Here is a 21378-nt window from a genome sequence, read left to right as displayed (position 1 = left end):
ATTTCTACCACAAGCTCTGCCCCAAAAAACAGTACACCGCTTCAGCATTTAGTTGCAAGGATAAGCCATTTTACAACGACCCTGAAGGAAAACACAGACCAGGACAATCGGAAGCCACTTTTTAGGTTGTTTTTGTTTTCATTGCTTCGTTTTCTATTCGGCTTTTTGTGTTCTTTTTACTTTTTCTGATCTGTATATTCTTCTCCCTCCCACTTTTTTTTCGTAATGGGAGGGACGAGGCACTTCGAACAGCCTCGTTCAATATGTATCCTTCTTACGCCACTGTTTCATACAAACGTACCAGTTGGTAATATTAATTCTGCGAATTTATCCGACCTCACTAGCACGAAATAACGTATACAGTGCTGCAGAATTTCCACAAACCATCGGCATTGTTTCTTACCATCTCTAGCCAAGCCAAAAAACTTAACTTTTCGAGTATAATTAAGGCTTACATGCTCGACTTTATGTTTACTAGAGGAAGCACAATCTTCAGAAAAAGAATGTAAGGTAACAAATAGTTATCCTTCCTCCCAGTGTCCTAGAGGCAACACAAAAGACATAAGTCAGTCTTTTTACTTCATTTTGCCTTCAGTACATACATAAGCAACAGCATTACGGCACACGGAAGAATTAAGACAGCAAATTCAAGTTCTATCTTACAGCCTTTGTCCTAGAGGCAACACAGGGGAAACAGGCCAAAGTCTTTTGACTTCATTTTGCCTTGAGTACACACATGGGCAATAGCATTGCGGAACTCAGAAAGAGAAGAAAGCAAGTCATTTTTAAAGTTTTATACCTCTCATCCGAAATAAAATCTTTGTATAGAAATTTAAACTTTGTCTTTACCATAGTACATATAAAGGTAAAACATCATGGCTGTTTATCCGGCAGTCTATAAAAAGTACACAGCCTGCTTATGTCCTAGAGGTAACACAAAGGAAAAGTCAAAAGAAAGGCCACACAGTCAACATGCAGGAGACACAAAGTAAACAGAAAGGAAAAGTTCATTTTCATAAGGGCCTTCTGCTGGTTACGCATGCGTATATATTGTGGAAGATAATGGCAGTCCCTCTCCTTGTGGTGCATGATGTATTGCGCAAGATGCAAGATACTCGACCGCAAGAAATCTGTGCGCGTACTCTGAAGCCTGGAACAGTGTTACATACCCGTTGAGTAGATTTCAATCACGCACAAAAGGAAGCAAAAAGAAACACAGAAGCACACTCTACCCAAACGCTTCCCCGAATTTGTCAGAGTTTCATGTTAATGCATGATGTTCCAACCCTACATCTTCTCCCACATTTATTTGTGGATGCTTGTGTTGGTTTATCTCCAGAGAGTTTGAAATTCTTCGGCATTGCGACCCCCCTGTAGCAGGGGGAAGATCGTATTTCTAGGTTTACGATTACGAGATGTTCTTAATTTTTTTCGGGGAGGCGAGTGTAGTAGTCGTGGCCGCAAGAAGCACGCTACGTTAGTTCGCCTGCCTCTTGGTCGGTTCTCGATCTCTTCAATCCCATGTGTCCGGGTGTCCTGGTGACGTCGTTATCTTTCGTCATTGTGGGTGGGAATATATTACCGAAGCGCTTAAATATTCTGCCTGCACCCAAAAGTCTAAGCCATTTGAGAGTTCTTTAATGGTGTTGCTCTTCTATTTGATACTTCCACTAGTCGGATTGCCTAAAGGGTGGCCCCAACTTTCGCTTCTTTGTTCCTGTTTCTAGGAGGGTCATGCAGTCACAAAGATTGCCGGAGTAGTCAACTATTGCCTCATACTTTCGTAAACGCCGGAGTCGGTGTACACTATGTTCTCATGATATTTGAATTTCTTTGAATTAATTTAATCCTGCCCCTGTGTAAATTTGGATCAGCGTTTCGGTTGAGGGTTTTTATACGGAGCCGTTGGATCGGTGACGCGACCGTGATGCGTGCATATGGTAATTTTTGCGGTGGGTGGGAGTCTACTCGTCTGTACGATGGCCTGTCCAGAATTTGTTTTCTGAGCAACGCCCTTGGTACCAGGAGAGCGGTTTCTCTGATTTCTCCAAATATGTTTCAAAGAAGGCATCTCCACTGACCTTCACCCGCTCCTGTGCTGCGATGCCCAAGTTTATTTTTGCGTGCGAATTTTCTTATTTCGTCACTCAATAGAGTTAAAGCTTTCTTTTCCAGTCTGGGTGCCCATTCTGCAACACGGGTGACCCACCGGTTGTCTTTCCGTCTCACGCTAGTGAGGGCTGCCTTGAAGGCTGTCCTGATGATGGTGCTCCTTTGATCTTCTTCGGTGCACGTAAATTAGTGGTACGGTAGGGTCGGTGAAATCCGGCTCATTATCAGTGGCTGCATGAGTCTTACCGTTTCTTCCCTCATTCCTGCTCTTCTCTTGGTTTGGCGTTTCATAATTTGTGCAAGTGGTTAAATATTGGGAGATACAGAGCCCAATGACGCGGGTTCGATTCCTGGACACTACGGTAGCTTTCCTGGTGGAAGCAGATAAAAAAAAACTCCAGTGTGTCGAGCTTTTAGGACGTGTTAGGAATTCCCAGGTTGTCGAAATCGGCAGCCCTCCACTACTGCTCCCATTATAGCGCCCGTAGGTGTGGCTCGGGCACGTGAATTACCGAAAATTTAACTTTTTTATCTTCCATTGGGGGGGTGCTTTGGTGTGATGGCATCAGATGCGGGCACAGCTGGCCACCGTGTCTGCCGAGCATTCCACCACCGACATGGCGCAGAACGAACTTCACTGCGCAGGCGTGGCACCTTCTGCAAATGCGTGTCCTTTCTTTCGTCTCCGCCGCAGTATTATTGTCCTACTTTCCACACTTCAGCTGCCGTTGTGCCACAGTCCAGATTTATTTATTTTTTTATTATACCCTCAGGGCCAAAGTCATTAAGAGGGGAGTGGTACAAAAAAAGCATAAAATGAGGTAGCATGGTTACAAAAACGTGGTGTGCATAAAAAGCAAAAGCAAAGACAAAACAAATTAGTATTATCGCAAAAACGTGGTCACATAAACAGAGATTACACATCATATATCTTCTGCATATACAATACTGGCTAGGGCAGCTCGGAACAATTGGTTATCAGTTATACCCGCAATTTCACCTGGAGGGTGGTTCCATTCCCGGGATGAACGTGCCACGAATGACTGAGTGGCAAATTTTCTATAATAATAGTTAATGCCCACCTTGTGACGGTGATCAACGCGATGGGAAATGTACAGGGGTTGGGGTAAGAGTTCGTTGCGCAGGGTGGAATGATGATATATTTTGTGCAGCATGGTTAGCCGAAGGTGCGCTTTAAATCACGGGACAGAGTTACAAGGGAAATATGCGAAGCATTTTCGATGGTTTCTGGCCTCGAAGGTGAGTGCGTCAGTGCTCCGTCAGTCTCGTTACTGGATAGAGAGACTGAGTATCTAAAGAAAAAGAATTGTTGTATGAAGTGATATGACTCGCACATGCACTGGGTGGTGATGCAAGGTGGCAGGGGAATTGATATGTTGTCGTGTTTATTAAACTTTTCACAGTTGCTAGTAGCGCATCTTCCGTTTCGTGTGTCCTTTTTTCTTTACGCTGTTGTCATTGTGTTAATTTCTGCGCTATTGTTCCATTATGTATAGATGCCAACTAGCCCAACACCAAGCTTTATTGAAGTAGCCGAAAAGTTTCCGGCGTGATGATAAAGAGGGAAGGGAAAGGCTGCTTTTCATTGGAGATATGCTGGCAGTACGGTTATAGTTTGATAGGATAAAGCGAGCGGAATTATTTTGAACAAGCTCGAGAGAATGGCTTGGGTCCCATACCGATGCTGCGTATTCTACACTCTAAGCTGGGTAACTCTCAACAGAGGTGCACATTTTCGAATTTTTGTAACCTATAATTTATAAGGTACAAAAGTAACCTATATCTTAGTAACCTTTATATAAGTATACAAGTCAGGGTTACTGAGTTATAGGTTACTTTGCAGCTTTCAGCATGTATACCTTTATATAGGTGACATCTACCGCCCTGCAAGGCTACACACTTGGAAGGAGTTATGCTGCATATCAGTGCGTTTCCGCCGACGTCGCTGTGGCGAGCCTCCGATGGCGCCTTTCGGGCGCGGTAAACGCACAGTGCGTCAGTGGAAGACGATATGTGCAACGACGCTATCCACTGCGCAGTCTGAACTCGGAAAGCCTCGAGTGTCTTTTGTAAGTCCCTTCAATGAACTGCCGGCCACCATTGCGGCTGTGCAAACAATGCAATAAGGGTATACTAAAATAAAAGTTACTTTTATAATTACTAAAATTCCGGCGACATAAAGCTTGAAAATATTCTCTTAATTTACCTATATGCATCCATATGTATATGCATAGGATGACCTGTTGGATAGTCATTACCCAAGTTGTCACTGAAAAATCTTTGAGTATATTGGCAACGCTTGAGGCATATGAACAGGCATGACTAAATTTGATGTCGCCATCAGCTTTGTGCGGTTTAAGAAACGAGCATCACGCATGCATGAAAGCTCTTATAGTAAATTGCGGGAATGAAGTTAAGCTTTAGTGAAACCACATTTAGTGAAAGTGAAACCACATTAGTGAAACCACATTTAGTGAAAGCCAGATGAGATACACTTATGGCTTACTTCAAAAGGACGCCAAAGCTGTGATAACATAGCCTTAAGCCAAAGATTCTTGTGTGACAACTTGGGTCATGATGATCAAAAAGATCGTGCAATACGTGCACTTATGTTTGCACATATTACACGAGCACATTTCCAGAAGTTTGGCATGAGTATTTGGAACATATATAGTACCCATATTTAAGTAATAACACATGAGGATTATTCTTTAAAAAGCACCAAAGCTGCGAACCACCCTAATCTACCACCCCTTAACGAGTATTAGGCTTTTCCTATATTTCTATATTGTTACGGTAAAAGGGAGGTTTATTTCCTGTACAGGACGGAGAAGCTTCACAGGAACGAACGGAGCTTCAAAAAAAAGATCGTTCCTCTTCCTCCTCCAGCCCAGGGATTACCCATCCGTCGTGTGCATGTCCAAGTATGCGAAGCGTTACAATATATTAGATGCAACGCATCTCTTTAACTCGCCTTGTCCCGCGTCGTTGTCGCGGCGTAGTCCGCATCCCTCCCCCATTCTCCTCGCCGCGGCAGCTGCGCGCTCCGCCGCTCTCACCGCAGCGTCATCTGTGCGTCAGCGCGGTCAGCGCGCAGCTTGCGCTCGGCTGCGCTCGCTCCCGTCGCCGTGCCAGCTGTGCGTTAGCGCGCAGCTTGCGCTCGGTTAAAACTTTACACCATCTTCCCGTAAGGCGAACCATGAGGTAGATGCGACGCATCGGGGGTTAACATGCTGCGTAAATAGGATACACAACAACAGCAATCCACACGCTGACATCGCTAACATAACGGAAACGCAACGGCAACCACCGATGCGTCACATCTACCCTATGGTTCCCCTCGCGGGAAGATAGTGTAATTTTTAAGTGCGAATGCACTTTATAAGCGACCCCAAACCATCCACCGCCGGCGTCGGCGGCGGCGGCGGCGTCCGCAGTGCTCCTCTATATTTAAAAATGAAACAGCATCCGGCGCCAGGTTTCGATCCGAGGACTTTGCGGGCCGCAGCCCGACGCTCTACCGACCAAGCCACGGACGCGACGGTGATACCAGTGTTAGACGCGCCTTATATCTTTAACGCATTCAAACTACGTCGTCAGCGGCGCGCGTTGGCGACTCAGCGGCGTTATAGCGGCTTGATAACTGCGTGATGTACACGTGATACTACAAACCCGATGGAAGAGATGGAAGAGAAGGCGGCGAGGCGGTGGGCTGCAGGGGCCGAGCGCAAGCGCCGCAAGCGGGCCGACAACCGTGCATTCGCACTTTCACATTCTCCCCCTCGGGGAAATGTTTTAAAGCAAAGCTTTTTACCTCTACCCCCCAAGGGTTCTTTCGCGACCGTTGGTGTCACCAGAAAACTCCAGCGAACAAATAAAAGAATTTACTGGCACCGCCGGGAATCGAACCTCGAACTACTAGACTAACAAAGCGAGAGCCCGTTGCCTTACCGATTTAGCTACGAGCCCACGGGATGACGGCGACGACAGGTTGTGTACCCACCAACACATCTACGGGTTTACCCCTTGCGTTCTCGCTGAATGCCACGTGAAAGCGTCACGTGACCGCTCACGCCCTTCCAGCGGCCCTGTGCGCACCTTGCTCATGTGCTAAGAGTTACAAAAATTAAAGAAAGCTCACACCAATGCATGACATCGCACTTCTAGAACGCCAATGTGCTAAAGCCTGTGGCCTCCAGTGTTCACGTAAACAATCACAGCTCCTTCTCGTCCGCCCTCATGCCAAACCAAGGCATACATTCAAATACTCCTTGATGGCCAGGCCATCACTCCAAACCTCAGCATCAAGATCCTGGGCCTACATCTCGAGGCTAAAACCAAGAGTGACGTCTCCTTGCAGTGCCTCAAAAACAGCATTAATCAAATCATACACATGATCAGGCGAGTTGCAACCAAGAAGCGAGTCCTAAAGTGTCCTCTCGAGAGTTACTTACGTGAACCCCCTGTCTTCTTCTCGACAAGGAAGACATAGAGATGCTTTATATAATGATTAGAAAAGGGGTCGAGCAGGTCATTGGTTTTCTCATGAGTGCGTACACACAGAGGCTGCTTAGCACGGGGCTCCACAACACGGTGGAAGAGCTGATAGAAGGTCATCTTTCTACCCAGAAGGTCTGACTCAGAACTGCGATGGGTAACCGCATGCTTCACTAGATTGGCTGGGCAGCCCAGAATGTCACTCCGATTGACGTATTCCCAGACTCTGGGAGACTAAAACTAGAGATGCTCCCTTTGCTATGAATATGAACCCCGCACATGACGAGGGTCACCGAAAAGCACGGGCTCAAGCGCTAAACACCACCCTCGGTGGGGAACATGCAGTTACCTACACAGACGCCTCCAAACATCGAGGGCAGTAATACGCCAGGATCGTGGGTACCTCCAGGACCAACCTCCTTGCGTGTACCTCGCTTAGTACCCAAGAAATGGCAATGGCAAGGCAGCAATCACCTTGGCTCTCGCTCAACCAGGGGTTCGGACGGTAGTCATCGATTCCCAGCAAGCCTACTGGAATTACCGGTAGGATTGGGTGTCCTGACTTGCACTGCGGGTGCTAAAAAGCCACTCCCCAAACGGTTCCATTCAGCTCATCTGGACACCCCGACACGCTTCAATGGAGGGCAACAAATACGCCCACCCAACAAGCCTGCGCTTTTACCTCTCGTGCTATGGAGCTGCACGAGGGAGCTTGTCACGTTCAGGGAGATAACCCACCATTATCGTCTTCTAAGACAGACCGTACCTTCGCCTTACCCTGACCTTTCCAGAGAACAACAAACTACTGTACGGCTCACACAAACCGGGCTCCTTCCCACAGCCTACGCGTCTTCACTTAATGTATCCGAATCGCTTTGACGCTGAATGCAAATTTTGCTCAGAAGTAGGAACACTTCGCCTCGTAATCGGGGTGTGCAACTTTAGCCCTGATTACCCTTCTCTCTTTCCGTGAACTACCCAACAAGAGCAATGGGAGATGCTGCTGTCCAGGCCCTCTCTACCTACCCCGCTTGAGCGGGTGGACAGAACACAGACCACGCGGACTGCATATGGGCCCCTCAGAAGAAGTAATCACTCCCCATGGAGGGCTGCACTCTGGGCCGTTCAGAAATCTTAACAGAAGTATATCTTCTTCCTCCTGCTTCTCCTTTTCTGCCGCAAATGTCGTCACCTCCATTCGCGGTGCAGAGACGGAGAAGACAGATCGGCTAACACCGGGTGGGAGCTTACTTTAATTTTATAAAAAAAGCTTCCACTCTTGTGCTATATTAATACAACTCAACCAAACACCATTCATGCTTCATGCATTGATTTAACCTTAACAAGAATATCTCTTTGATGTAATAAATAGTGTGGTTAAGTGCATTTCACTTCTCTCTGGTTTTGCTATTTGTTGAGCGATGTGAGTGAATTTAAGTGATGTCGCATGGGTAATCGTTATGAATGCCGTTTATAGCTTTGCTTTCCAACCACATTCACAGGGTGGATTGACGCGATTTTTTTTTGTGTCTCTTATATCTTGCTTAAACTCGCCGGCGTTTGCGCTTTCTTCTAACAATAGAGTCCTTAACTGTTGGCGAAGTTCTTGGTTCTTCTCTCTTTTCTGTTTTTTTAAGGTAGAATTTGCTTTAGTCATATACTTATTGTACCTGTTTAGTCAACGCTGCGTGGTCCACTTTAGAAACACGGCCAAATACAGATCTTTCACCCGAATAATTGCGCGGATGTATGGAAAGTATTCCAAAATTTCGGATTGTTTGGATACCGCCATTGAACAAATTGTGGACGAGTTCCAATTTGAGCTAAATTTATGATATGCTTCTCAGGCGTGTGCTTCCCCAGTCCAGCGTTAATGTCATTGTTCTGCACAGAACAAAACAGATGCCAAGAAATGGAAAGAACATTTATTATAAAATCACTGTTTCACACAAAGCAGTATTTATGGCTATATTCGCTGCATTCTCCTTGTCCTTTTGTAATATTCTGTTGTAGCCCAGTAAACAACCCATGTAATGGAGTAGCTGCAGTCGCTAAAAAACTACAAAGCTCTGTGACATCGTTATGTTAAGTAATAATCTACATGCAGCAACAAGCTTATAGAAAGAGTCGCTAAGCATGAGGCAAAATAAGGTAGGAAGTATGAAACACTATACCACTACTTAAAGAAAGACGTGACATTTTTAAAGGTGAATCATTTGAAGCTACTTTTTGTCTGTGCAGGCCTGGTTGTCATCTTAACATAGAATATTTGAATAGATATGTTCCAGTTTTTGCATCTTCATACCGTTGTTTCCACTGAAATCAGACTTCATTTCCACATATGTCATGCTCAGCGGGGCTCGGTTGTCAGCTCAAGGAACACTGTCTGTCTGCACCAAAAACACTAATGCTGATAAGTCATAGCATAGGTGTTCAAATGAACTTAACTAACTTAGAGTGTGCCGAGTCATACAGTAGCACTTCTTGAAAAGGTGAAAAGGACCAACACACATGCCCCTGCAACACCTTAATATTCAGGTCCAAGAACTGGATGGCATCATCATGCGGCAACTCATGAGTAAAAGTCAGGCCTTTACCAAGGCGCTTAAAATCGTCTAAAACACATTTCACCAAGTCAGGTTGCGTCACAGAACTCTGCTTGGCGTGAAAGGCAAATATATGAAGCCCCGCTGGAGACCTTGTAGAGAACAAACCAAGCTTATTTACACGATTCCCCTTCGACGGCTTGCAGAAAATGTTGGTTTGTTCATTTTAATGGCTTACTTAACAGCTTCAAAAAACTGCCAACGATGCTATCGATGAGCGTATTACTGGTGGGTCAATTTTATGGCCGTGTCTGCTTATTACTGCTGAGAACACTGCGATGTCAGCCTCGCTTGAACGCCTACGATAATCAGCCTGACCAAATTTGATACATACTCTCCCGGACATATTTCAAGCATGCATGCGTAAACATCCGTACACAGGCATCAAAACAGCTGTCAAACCAATCGTGAACCTCCGCACATCGAACCACCCTGAGGGTACACAATTTCGCAGCCATCGTACGATTAACGGAAGGAAGACGACAAGGCGAATTTAGAAAACAACAACGTTCTTTATGCACAGCAGCGAGCGTGGTAATTGTCAGCGTGCATTTGCCCCGGCTGTTATAAACAATAAGGTGCTATTTTCTGTGATTAAGGTGCCGTTGACTTTGAAGAAGTGTTTTACGCGGTAATGTAGTCAGGCGCAAGGAAAATCTGTTTGAAGCACTTACCCTGGTATTCTGAGTCCTTCCTTTACTCGAGCGGAGGAAATCCTTGAAATCGATTTGCCCGTGCATTAGCGTTGCGGAACCCTCTCCTCAGTCGAGTGGAGGGAGCAAACGGAGTGGAGGAGGGACTCATGTTACGGCCCTTAGTCTCACTATTATATGGTTGCCATTGTGATAAGGATAGCACGCTTCTCCACGTTACTGCTGCATGCCCGCTGTGCGCGGGGGGTTCATGTCATCCGTTCCCTGCAGGCGAGGAGTGGAAGCGTGTCCGTTGCGTGCTCAACGGCAGCTTCACAGCGGCGAAGATGAAGCTCATGACGAAAACGATGGACCGCTGCGCCCGCGTCACTCTCCAGGTCCTCGACCAGGTGGCTGGTTCGGGACGCTGCGCCGACGTCACGGCCATAGCACAGGGATTCAGCATGGACGTCATCACAAAGTGTGCGCTCGCCTGGCAGGCAAGTCCCACTAGGTGTCGGGGACATCTTGAAAGTAGTGCACTTAAACACGGACACTAGCGAAAGAAATGACAAATCACAGCGCTGACTCACAACTGAATTTTATAAGATCAGACACACAGGTAAATACGACAACCTACACCCATGTGACCACACATCAAATATACGTGACATTCCAGCATGTGTCTGCGTGTGTCTGAGTCACAACTGATTTTTATTAGAACAGACACACAGTTAAATACTACAACCTTAACCCATGTGACCACACATCATACATACGTCACATTCCAGCGTGTGTCTGTCCTAATAAAAATTAGTTGTGAGTCAGCGCTGTTGCACGGCCGCTCGATGGAAACTAGGGACCTAGTTTCCGTCGAGCGGCCGTGGCTGTGGTTTGTCGTTTCTTTCGCTAGTGTCCGTGTTTAAGTGCGCTACTTTCAAGATGTCCCATATGCATTACCAACTAGCCCAGTCGTCACTTCTTCCACTAGGTGTCGCAGTGCTTCAGTAATCACTGGTAAAAATTTATGGAGGAGAAAAGACCAGCTGAAAGAAAGGCTTTTCAGGGTTAAGTGTGCTGCTTCGATGGCGCCCAAAAATGTGCCTGCGGGTAGTTAAAGTGAGAATTGTTAACTAATCAGGCGCGATTTATATATTTGCATTTAGTGCAGATTGTCGAATCGTAGCAGGGATCGCTAACCAGGTGTTGTTACTAACCGAGACATGTACCTCTAATTTTACATACAAAAATGACGCGTCACAGAAGAATGGACGTCGTAATTATGAATAATAATTCCGTTGTAGCGTCTGGTGGAATTCCGACTAAAGACTCAAGGCCATTATGGTATTTCAGTAATGTTTTTGTTTCTCTATGACTGATGTGAACTACATTGTTGTCGCAGATCATGGTTACCCTAACTGCGCCGCCTGCTTTAGATGAGCAGCGGAGCGCCTTCGGAACATTTCTTAACGGCAGCTTTTTTGCTGCCCATATAGTGCCACTTAGAAGACCTGATAGTTGGGCGTGTTGGTGTAAGTTCATCTATGGGATGTAAGCGCTTCGTTTTGTGCTTCATGGTTCGTCCTCGTTTTTGAATAGCGCTGTTCCAATCATGACATAATGACACTTGCACGACTAATAAAATTTCGTTACTGGTGAAGCTGACGTCGCGCTTCTAATTTGTTCCCAAAACGGCGGGATTGGGCATAAAAATACAATGTGGAGCGTAATTGAAGTGGCAAATTAACCCCTACGTTAAATTGAATTCCGTTGGCCTAATTTCGGGGGGGTAAAGGTACAAGTTGCGTAAATAGAATACAATTAAATAGAAGTTTATTTTGTATTATTTACATGACGTGAAAGGGCGAGAGATAAACCGGCCTTGGACAGTTTCACGTTCTCTCGCCCCGTGTGTACGTATGGGCAGTAGATGGCACGACGATGGTGACGGCAGATGACGGTGAAGAAGAGTGTCCGCCGACGGCTCGCGAGCCTGTGCTTTCGTCGCCATAATGCCGGCTATCTTCGGTGTTTGGTTTACCCGACCTCGCCAGCTGGGGACATCGTTTACAGTCCACCTTCCTGAGTGGAGCCGACTTTTGTCTTCATTTGTCAGGACGCAACGATATGAATTACTCCAATAAAATTTTCGGCACCCGAATTAACCCCTTCCATCCTAGGCAACTAACACTAGAACAGCTGAATTAATTTAACGATCTTGAGTATGCTAGTACTGCGGATTCAAACCACGACAGCGAAATACGGCATAAAAATTGTATAGGGGAGGAGGAGGGGGGGGCGGCGTTGCGCAAGCACACTCAAATAATGAGCAGTAGGCACATTGTAAGACACATCTTTCGATCAGCTTTACTCCACCGCACTTGAATGAGCAATCCATCCAACCAACGATAAAACTTCGGCGAATGAAGTTGTCGAGCATTCAGGTTGACTTTTACGTTTGGTCGGCATTGTGGCGTCACGCAGTGCAAGCACGACGTTCTGCACTGCACAGTGCCGGAGCAAAAATCAAATTTCTGGGTGCGAAAGTGTGCACGTTGCTGCCAATGGTCGAATACACTTTGGTTCTGGCATGGATTACGCAATCTAGTGTATTGTGAAGAAGCTGAACCTTAGGATCATCTCCCAGTGGAGGCTACCGCTCTCATTCGAATGCAACCAATGCTTGCAGCCAGTGATCTTATAGCGCAGAGTCTTTGCGCCTTACTGACTAATGACCTGCAGAAGAGGTAATGTCAGCCAAATTACTGCCAAATAACTCATCGAAAGGACGATAATACTAGAAGTCGTAAAGGGCTGAATTAAGTAGGGAATTTAGTAAGTAGTAAGGGTCTAAATTAAGGGGCTGATGAAGGGATGAATTTAAAAAATCTGGGGTCATGTGTTGAACTCGGGCATTGCCAGATGAGGCAGGTTGGAAGTCTATAGGAGAGTCCGCCCAGAAATGGATTTATTCAGAAATATGCAAGTGGGGATGATGTTGATCAGACTGTTCATGATGAAAAAATTTGCGTAACTAGTTCAATACAGTTCAATACAGTTTGTTCAATACAGTCTGTTCGACACCCACCTTCTTTCGAGTATCTTGAATGAGGATGGTAATATTCCGGAAGAAACTGAATGATGCATGGTATTTGCAGCATTCGGCGCAAAGAGCAGTGGCGAAAATAACGCCCGCCTTGGTGCAGGTAGAGTGCCAGAGGAACCCCAACAACCCTACCCTTCTACAGCTGCAGCAGATTTTCTCCCAAGTAGAGGACTCGGTTGCGGCGCTGGCCCTGCGATTCCCACCGCTTCGCGCGCTCATCGAGGTCTGCTTCCCGCTAACCCCGTTTGGACGTCTCTTCGGCCAAATCATCGACAACTTACGCCAGGTAACTGGGTATCGCGAACTAACAGCTTGAGCAAATATAACGGGGATGAAGGAACCATTTGGCGCCATGAAAATCGGGTTCGGCATCGTAACCAGCCATCACTGCGTACGCAATCACTGCGAATGCGCTTCACAGCAGAGCATTTATGCCAGGTGTATGCATCCCACCGTCTAGCTACGACGATGGCTGAACGCGAAGCTTTCTCGTAAGGGACACCTTGGTTGAAGTGAGGTGGCTAGTTGGGGTCCTTGGTATGACTACAGAGCGAAGGTACAAGACGCGAAAAGAAAATAAACAAGACGAGCGCTCACTCTCAACTGAAAAATTATTCAACACGTTGCTCTATTTATACAATGAGCAACCATCCCTATGCCCATGCGCAAGGCAAGGCAGGAACACAAAGAAATAGTCGAGAGAAATATCAACAATAATATCAGTAAGATATTAACGCATAAAATGTATGATCTAACGGGCAATAGCATTTTCATCGCCGTAATGATTATTTTCAGAAGGCGATTTCTGCTTGTCTCAGGGGGCTTACTGATGCTCGCGTCCTTCATTCAGTGTATATGGAGGTCCTCCACGACCTCTCGGTAGCTTTAGCGGGGGAGCACCATCGTACGCCACAGATGAACACCTCGCGTTGAACAGTCATGAGAACTTCCTGCAGCGTTCCAATATGGGACCTCATCCTGCCTCTGACACTCTTCAAATATTTGTTTTGGAGAACGAAGCACATTCATATTAGAATGCCATTGAATGCTGGGCGACTGCGAAACTGCCGTAAAGTGTTTCCTTGGCGGCACAGCAACAGTCGGCACACGCGGACATGACCGTACATTAGACTGAGTCGTGCTATTGGGTACAAATTTAATGGCGTTTCGCTAAATATGCCGTCTTGTGTGTGTGGATATCAGCTTCGGAGAATTTTACTGGACGTATTATTGCTGCCCAAAGGCCAACCTGTTGCCTTAATTCTGTTAAACCATATATTTCGTATTACGGCTTGCATACAACTTCCAAATTAGCAACCTAACGATTCGCGGTTGTTGCCTTGAAAAAAAATAATGTTGCACTCTAGTAACTGCGTGGATATTTTCTAATACGCAGTAGAAAACTGAATCTGTGGTTATCTCCAAACGCTTTTCCTGCAACTGTCGAAACACCGAAAATGACGCAAGTAGTACAGGTGCAGACTATTCATTTACCGTTCCTGCTCTACGAAGAAAATATGTATTTCGTTTATAGACAAAGGTCGGTGTGTCATGGTATTTGCACTCAAAATGAAGTTTATGAAAAACTCTTTTTTTTAAATATATATGGTTGATAAGTGGTCCGAGACTCTCAACCCAAATTCATCTGGCATGACAATGGCGCTTAAAACATAAAGCTTGCGACAGATCATACATGCAGGCCAGAAGTACCAATGTATTACCTCGTTAGGCGATTACTAAATAATATCTGCTTGAGTGACGCACCAAAAAAGCGAGCTTCCTTGGATGCGAGTACCGCATCTTTGTGCTGGAAGGCAATCAGTGAAACGAAACTAGACATTCAACAGTAACTTGTAGAATGCCTCCACGCCATTCTGCCGCAAGTTAACAGTAATTTTACTTTGAATAACAATTCAAGGTGCTTGCGTAATAATATAAGGCTGTTACGACTTGGTCAATATGCCTCCATCAGTCAAGTGAGGGTAAATATTTGCTCTGTCAAGAGTTGTTTGGTGGAGACGACGTGCATATTGAAAGTATTTATTCTGCATAATAGTTTTCCGGATTTACTGTAATAGCATACAAATTTCTGAAAAACATTCCAAACAGAACATCCTCAATGTTCTTTTAAAGCACAATGAATAATATAAAGTGATTATATGTCGGCTTTCACCGCGAGTTCACTTCGACATACGCAGCCACTCAAAATGAGGCGAGAGCTGTGCACTTTAAGTATTCTGTACTTGAGTCTTCGCCGGGCGGTTACAACGGAGCCACGTTTACAGGTGCCGTCAAAAGTGATTGGAACGCGGCCTCGCAAATGTACAGGACGTTCTTCTGAAAACTGGCTGCCTACATTGGTGTGCGTTTAGAAAAGTCCTCGCTAATAGAAAAATCTTCCTGTAAACCGGTAATATAGTAAGATACATATTTTGTGATGTTCATAAATGCTTGTCCCAATTACTTATGACGGCACCTGTTCCTCAACAGAAACGCCCAACCGGCAAGCAATGGCAATGAAGATCCATGCAAATTTTCAGCTGGCTACATTTATTCCGGCGCAATGTGGGTTGAAAGTTACATAGAATTTAAAATTCAAGCCTTGTACTTGAAAACGAGGTAAGAGCAAATCCACCGTGCGGACTGTGAAAATGACCGGCTTAGCTTTCATGTCAGCGTCGCTGCGTGAGTGAAACCGAAGTGCGCTAAGCAAAAATTACAAAGTGAGTTGAAATCCGAACACAGTTGCGGTCTTGCGACTCAAGGTCTCATTATGTAAAGCAGAATATAAAAACGCGCGCTGACACTCTAGCACGGTTTCTAAGGGCTTCGGAAGACGTTCGCATGAAGGCGAATGGCAACGGCATTACACACTGGCTAGACGGGAGGTGAATGAGACCGAAGCCTTATGAGCAAGAATTCGCTATCACTTAAGTTAAGACGCTGCTTGTCGCTTGAATTTGCGTCCTGATGTTCTAGCCATCCTTGGCCCTTTGCTGCAATCGCATGTCTCGAGCACGAAACGTGCAACCCACCATTCATGAGTGCATCACGATGCCGGCCTAACCGAAACTTCATTGCCCCCGCCATCTCTTCTATGTCGTCTGTTGCGCGGAGTTTGGGAGCATTCCCAGCTGGCGCTGAATTGCATAGTCTCTGAGTTCCATACACAGTGCTGCTTGACTGTGTACCGCAGTAATGTAACTGTAAAAGACTTTCTCGGTGCGACGTCATCAAGAGTATTCACTTTACATTTGATTATCACAATACATAGGAAATGATCGCGTAGCGTTTATGACATCAGGGCTGTGAAACACTTGCCTTCTCCACATGGAGGTCTGGCTTGCCACGCTTGCCCTAACACTCGATGATTCACATGCGAGGCAGGAAGATTGTGGACTTCGCTCCGGCGCTAATTTCTCTTCTAACCTTGAGGGAGACACATGCTGCGTACACGAAGCAATATTTTGTATTTTTTCTAACACAAACCAACCCTCCCGGCAGGTTGTAAGCGTGCGCCAAAGCGGGAAACGGTCGGCACACGTGGACATGCTGCAGCTCATGCTGGATGCCAAGGAGAAAGCTATCCTGGCGACGGAAGGGGACCAATCGGCCGCCTCCGTGCTCACGGAAAAGCAGCTACTGAGCAACTGCTTCGTCTCTCTCGCTGCGGGCTTCGAGACCACGGCAACAACTTTGGCCTTCGTTCTGTACGAGCTGGCCCGACACCCCGAAGAACAGGATAAAATCTACGAAGAGCTCGTTGCGGTGCGTGCTCTGTCGATAAACTTTCGGTACCCTCCACAGCATTTTATCCTCTACGTAGCGGTGTCTCCCACACACCTGCGTATTGTACACTACTACTGTTTCCCTTTACGTAAACAGTGTATGACCGGCAGGCGTGCTTTCTAGATTGAAAGTTTGGGTTTCTTCTCTGCTAGCAGGTGTAAATATTTATTGACACTCTTCATGGAGTGGGGCGAGGGGGGCGAATGTAGTTTGCAGCGGCCTTTTTTAGGGGAAAGTTGAAGCCCTTTAAAAAATTGAATATGGGCAGGTTCGGGGACATTTCAAGAATAACTGCAGGGGTTGACAATTCCATATTATGTTGAAAGTGATACTAAATCGCTCATAGACCCGCTCCAAAGTTGCGGTCAATACAAATGTCAAGTGTCGGTAATTGTTTATCTCTTGGGGGACCCTTGCCCTCAATAGTGTCTTCGCATGGGTGTAAAGCGACGATGGCTGCAAACAGGTCGAACGGAAATTTCATTATCGCGCGCCCAACTCCTTTCGCTCCATTAAAAGCAGGTATTTATTTGTAATGGTGCACGAACAGCACTGACACATCACGACGGCGGCATTGCGCCTTACCCGAGACGCCCCTTTAGGCATCATGAAAAACAAACGAGGCTTCAGCTCCCAAATTTAGACGAGTTTTTTCGTCCACGTGAGTATTGCATTCAGGGACGTGTATTTAGGGCAGACTTTCCAACGTGAAACACCGCCTTCTTCATTGTAACAGCTGGCCTTCAGAAAATTGTGTCCGCCGTAGCACAGAGTGCCTGAATAAGCAATCAATTGAGAAAAAGCGGAAAATTTAACGAGCAATGGAGAACCTAACGTGTACCGAGTAACGGAGTAATTTTCACTGTAAACCAATGTAAAATGTAGTGCTTCCATTGCGTAATGCCAGATAGCAAACCAGGTTTTTTTCTAATGAATATCGTCCGCTGGGCCACGTCATATGCTCACGTTTACTCATCGCAACTGCTCTCATTCCCCTGCACTGCTAAAAGCTAACACAGAGTGCGTTGAGAGTGTGCTCCAAACAATTTTCTGGGGAAATTCTCTTCCATTCATGACTGCTTGTTTAGAATATTTTTGAAGGTACCTGTGCGTGCGTAATCACATTATACTCATAACACGTCTGTGCTAGATTCGTTTAGTGTATCGTTCAGTTTTCCCGGCTTGATCGTACTGCATGTAACGCACATCTGTATTTTGCCAACTTCCAGCTAAGCAACCCCACGGGAACGAAGCAAGGCTACGAGAGCGACCAGCGGGACGTTGGCGACGATCGTGAGCTGAATTACGAAGAGCTGCAGAGTCTCGAACGTCTGGACGCATTTATCCGCGAGTGCCTGCGGTTCTACCCTCCAGTGGTGCTATTCATAGCCAGGGCGTGCACTCGTGACACCACAATCCAGGGTCATGAAATCCCTGCTGGCGTCAACATTGTCGTTCCAACTTGGCATGTCCACCACGACCCTGAGCTATGGCCGGAGCCGCACCGCTTTGATCCGGACAGGTTTTGCTGCAGCCCGTCCTCGAATGGTGGCTACGGAAATGGAAGCACCTTCTCCATTCCGGAGAAGAAAGCGCCCCACCCGGCTTCTTACGTGCCCTTCGGCATCGGGCCACGCGAGTGCATCGGCCGCCGTTTCGCAGTACTCGAAGTCAAGACCATTGCTTGCAAAGTTGTACGTCGCTACAGGCTTGCGCTGCCGGACTGCAAAAAACATCAGCATCCGCTGAAGCTGACTAATAGAGCCATGATGATTCACCCGGTGAACAATATCGAACTAATGGTCGAAAGGAGAAGTTCTGCCACCTGACACGGGTTTTGTTTTTGTTATTTGTTCCCGACGGGGCTTTCCGTCGGTGCCAACGTGTTACGCGTGCCGCGAAGATGAATTGTCCGCGGGGAACAAATCCCCCACGAACAAACTGTGACCCAAAATCGTCAACCCCAAGAAAACCCAATCACGGCGACCTTAAGGCATCGTGATGGCGGTCAAGCGTTACCAGTGTCAGCGGACTGAGAACGGAACTCGTCGTGACTGCTTGGAGGGAGTAGATGGAGCGGATTTCAGTGAAAGACCCGCCGGACTGTGTCAGTCAGTGCCGCCTCGACACTGCGTTTTATAGCCGATGTCGGAAAACTGGAGAAATAAAGCTTGCCGTCCTGGCCACTCCCCCTTCTTGTATTCGTTTTTTTTTTTTTTTTTTGCACCAGCCTTTTCTAAAATCCTTGTTATCTCTGAAGAATATGTCGTGCTTAGATTAAACGGCTTCCACCCTGTGTTTTTGTTTTGATTCTGCTGCACTTGTTTTTATTTCTGCTCCCCTTGAAATCAAAGCCTACATGAAGGATATAGCCATAATTCCCAAGGCCCAAGACGACTTCTTTTTTACGTTAACGTTACGATTCGGAAATGATTGATCGTATATGGAGGCTAACGCGTCGACGCCACACAGGCGATGAAGCGCGCTGTAGTAAAGGGCCCCGGATTAATTTCGACCACCTGGAGATCTCAACGTGCGCCCAAATCGCAAATACACGGGCGTTTTCGCATTTTGCCTCCATCAGAAAAGCGGCCGCCGCGGCCGGGAATCGAACCCTCGTCTTTAGGCTCAACCGTAGAACGCCTAGGAGAATGGGCCATCGCGGCGGGTGCGTCTTCCGAATTCATCAGGGAAGCTGGGGTGCCTATTACCCACTCATACTACCCACCCCGTAAGCTATCACGGTAGAAGTGGCTGGCACCGCAAGTCCATCAACAATCGACGAATGGCCTGATCTAATAGCGATTTATCAGCCTGACCCAGGCGCCTAAAGGTACACTGAAAATAAAACGCATGTTGGTCTTTATCGATAGGTACCTCGACGAGGAAACGGTTGAACAACTTGTGCATGCAGTATTGCTTAAATGGAGTAAAAAGGCGAAAACGTCAATACATGTATCCCATGGCAGCTGCCGGCTAATTTTTGCAACGTGCTCCCGAAATGGTAAAACTTCCAGGCGATCGCCCAGGCTGCTACGACCTACAACGAAAGCTGTTGACGTGCATCTACTCAGTTGCAAGACTGTCCACGAACATGCAAGAAAAAACGCGAGAGCTGCGATTACAACGCAGAACTAGGGAAAGGAACAGAACTGTCGTATGGGCGGCACGGCAATGGGCGAGTCCTTCCATATAAAAATGGCGTTGACAAAGTACGAGCTGTTCAACCCAGAAGTTCGGGATCATTTGTATTAGAACTTCGATATGTTACAAAACACAAATGCGCACCTTGTGATCTTGTCCTTACACAGTTTTTATTTTTATCCAAATCTCATGCTGGGCGCCGTCATTCGCCAAATCTGCACATTTGGTCATGCTGATTTGTCGCCCTGGAGCGTTGAAGTCAAGCTGACCTGCGGCGATTTATTTGAGTGTACTTGCAGGAAATACTAGAATATCATGTTTGGATAGTTCCTTTGAGCAATTACAACAGGTATTGCACGCAGTAACGCCAACTGGAAAGTCATCAACTCATGACTAAAATGTTTTTCGGCTACCTTTTAACCACACGTTCCTTCTTAATCGCAGCGGTTCTTGAGGAGGCAGTGTATGGATATTCGTGGACAAGGCTTAATCTGTGAGTAAAAGATATGTCTGTCTCTATTAGCGAGTATAATTTCCTCTTCATTAAGTTAGATAACAGAGCCTCTCCTGTTTTGTAATGACGTCTACTTTCGATTACTTAGACACACGTTTTATAGAAAAAAACATCAGTTACTTCATTCCTTTTCTGGCGGTAATTTGAACCTTAATTTTCTAAAGAAAATCATCAGTAACTGAATACCTCGCTTAATATCACTTAATACCTCACTTAAAGGGACCCTGCAACACTTGCCATCGACTACTAGTAATGTATTTTGGGAAAAAGTCTATTGTCCCAGAAATCTCCTCCCGCAAGAATTATGAAAATCCGTTCACAATTAACGAAACTACGCGCGATGAGAAATCGCGCATAGGTAATCGTTCCCTCTCAACTCGACCGCGAACAACGCGACGAAAGCTGCGTGCTCTCTCCCGGAGAGGGGGGCGGCTCGCGGCGTTCTGTTCGGCGGCCTTCGATTTATCACATGCCGGGTAGTTTTCTCGTTTTCTCCGCAACGCGGAGGGGCCTATTTCCGGTCTGGTGAAACAAAAAAGCAGGCATGGGTGCCTGCTCTCAAGTGCGCGCTCGGGCTGGTAGGGCGTTTTTGAAGCAATAAACGTTTGTAGTCGAGTGGTCCCGTTGAAAGGGAAGTATTGAGCTCATCACTCAAACTCCGCCCGCACTCAAAACACAATAGAAACAGCAAAACTGTGCCTACAGGTTCAGGCATAGAAGAGGTTCGTACACAGTGATGACGACGACGGAAATGGGAGAATCTAGCCGCGAAGTTGACCAGTGACAGCCGATCGGGCAGCCATGGCCTATGTGACGTCCCTTAGGCCATGCCAGGGGTTGCATAATGAGGACAACTGAAGAGAGAGCGGTTGGTTTTTCCACGTCTTTCACATCGATTTGCGCGCTCACCGCTTCACGTGCACGTGTAATATGTGGCTCAGGTATACCTGGCAGTGT

General features: G+C 46.4%; 1 protein-coding gene across 2 annotated transcripts in view; it reads left to right on the top strand.

The window, feature by feature from the left end:
• Positions 1-19078, top strand: part of LOC144178503 (cytochrome P450 3A24-like) — a 74731-nt gene extending 55653 nt beyond the window's left edge. Inside the window, exons 3-6 of one of the 2 annotated variants that reach the window (XM_077706427.1) lie at positions 10160-10372; positions 13079-13260; positions 16479-16742; positions 17993-19078. In XM_077706427.1, the coding sequence (XP_077562553.1) occupies positions 10160-10372; positions 13079-13260; positions 16479-16742; positions 17993-18592 (1259 nt within the window). In that variant the 3' untranslated portion in view covers positions 18593-19078. Of the gene's footprint in view, positions 1-10159; positions 10373-13074; positions 13261-16478; positions 16743-17992 lie in introns of both variants that reach the window. The other variant, XM_077706420.1, reaches the window with a different exon arrangement.
• The last annotated feature ends 2300 nt before the right edge of the window (positions 19079-21378 follow it).

Source organism: Haemaphysalis longicornis, unplaced genomic scaffold (genome assembly GCF_048455015.1).
Source record: "Haemaphysalis longicornis isolate Haplotype H1 unplaced genomic scaffold, Haemaphysalis longicornis Haplotype H1 scaffold_1, whole genome shotgun sequence".
NCBI classification, from domain to species: domain Eukaryota; kingdom Metazoa; phylum Arthropoda; class Arachnida; order Ixodida; family Ixodidae; genus Haemaphysalis; species Haemaphysalis longicornis.
This window is presented reverse-complemented; position numbering and strand designations above follow the sequence as displayed.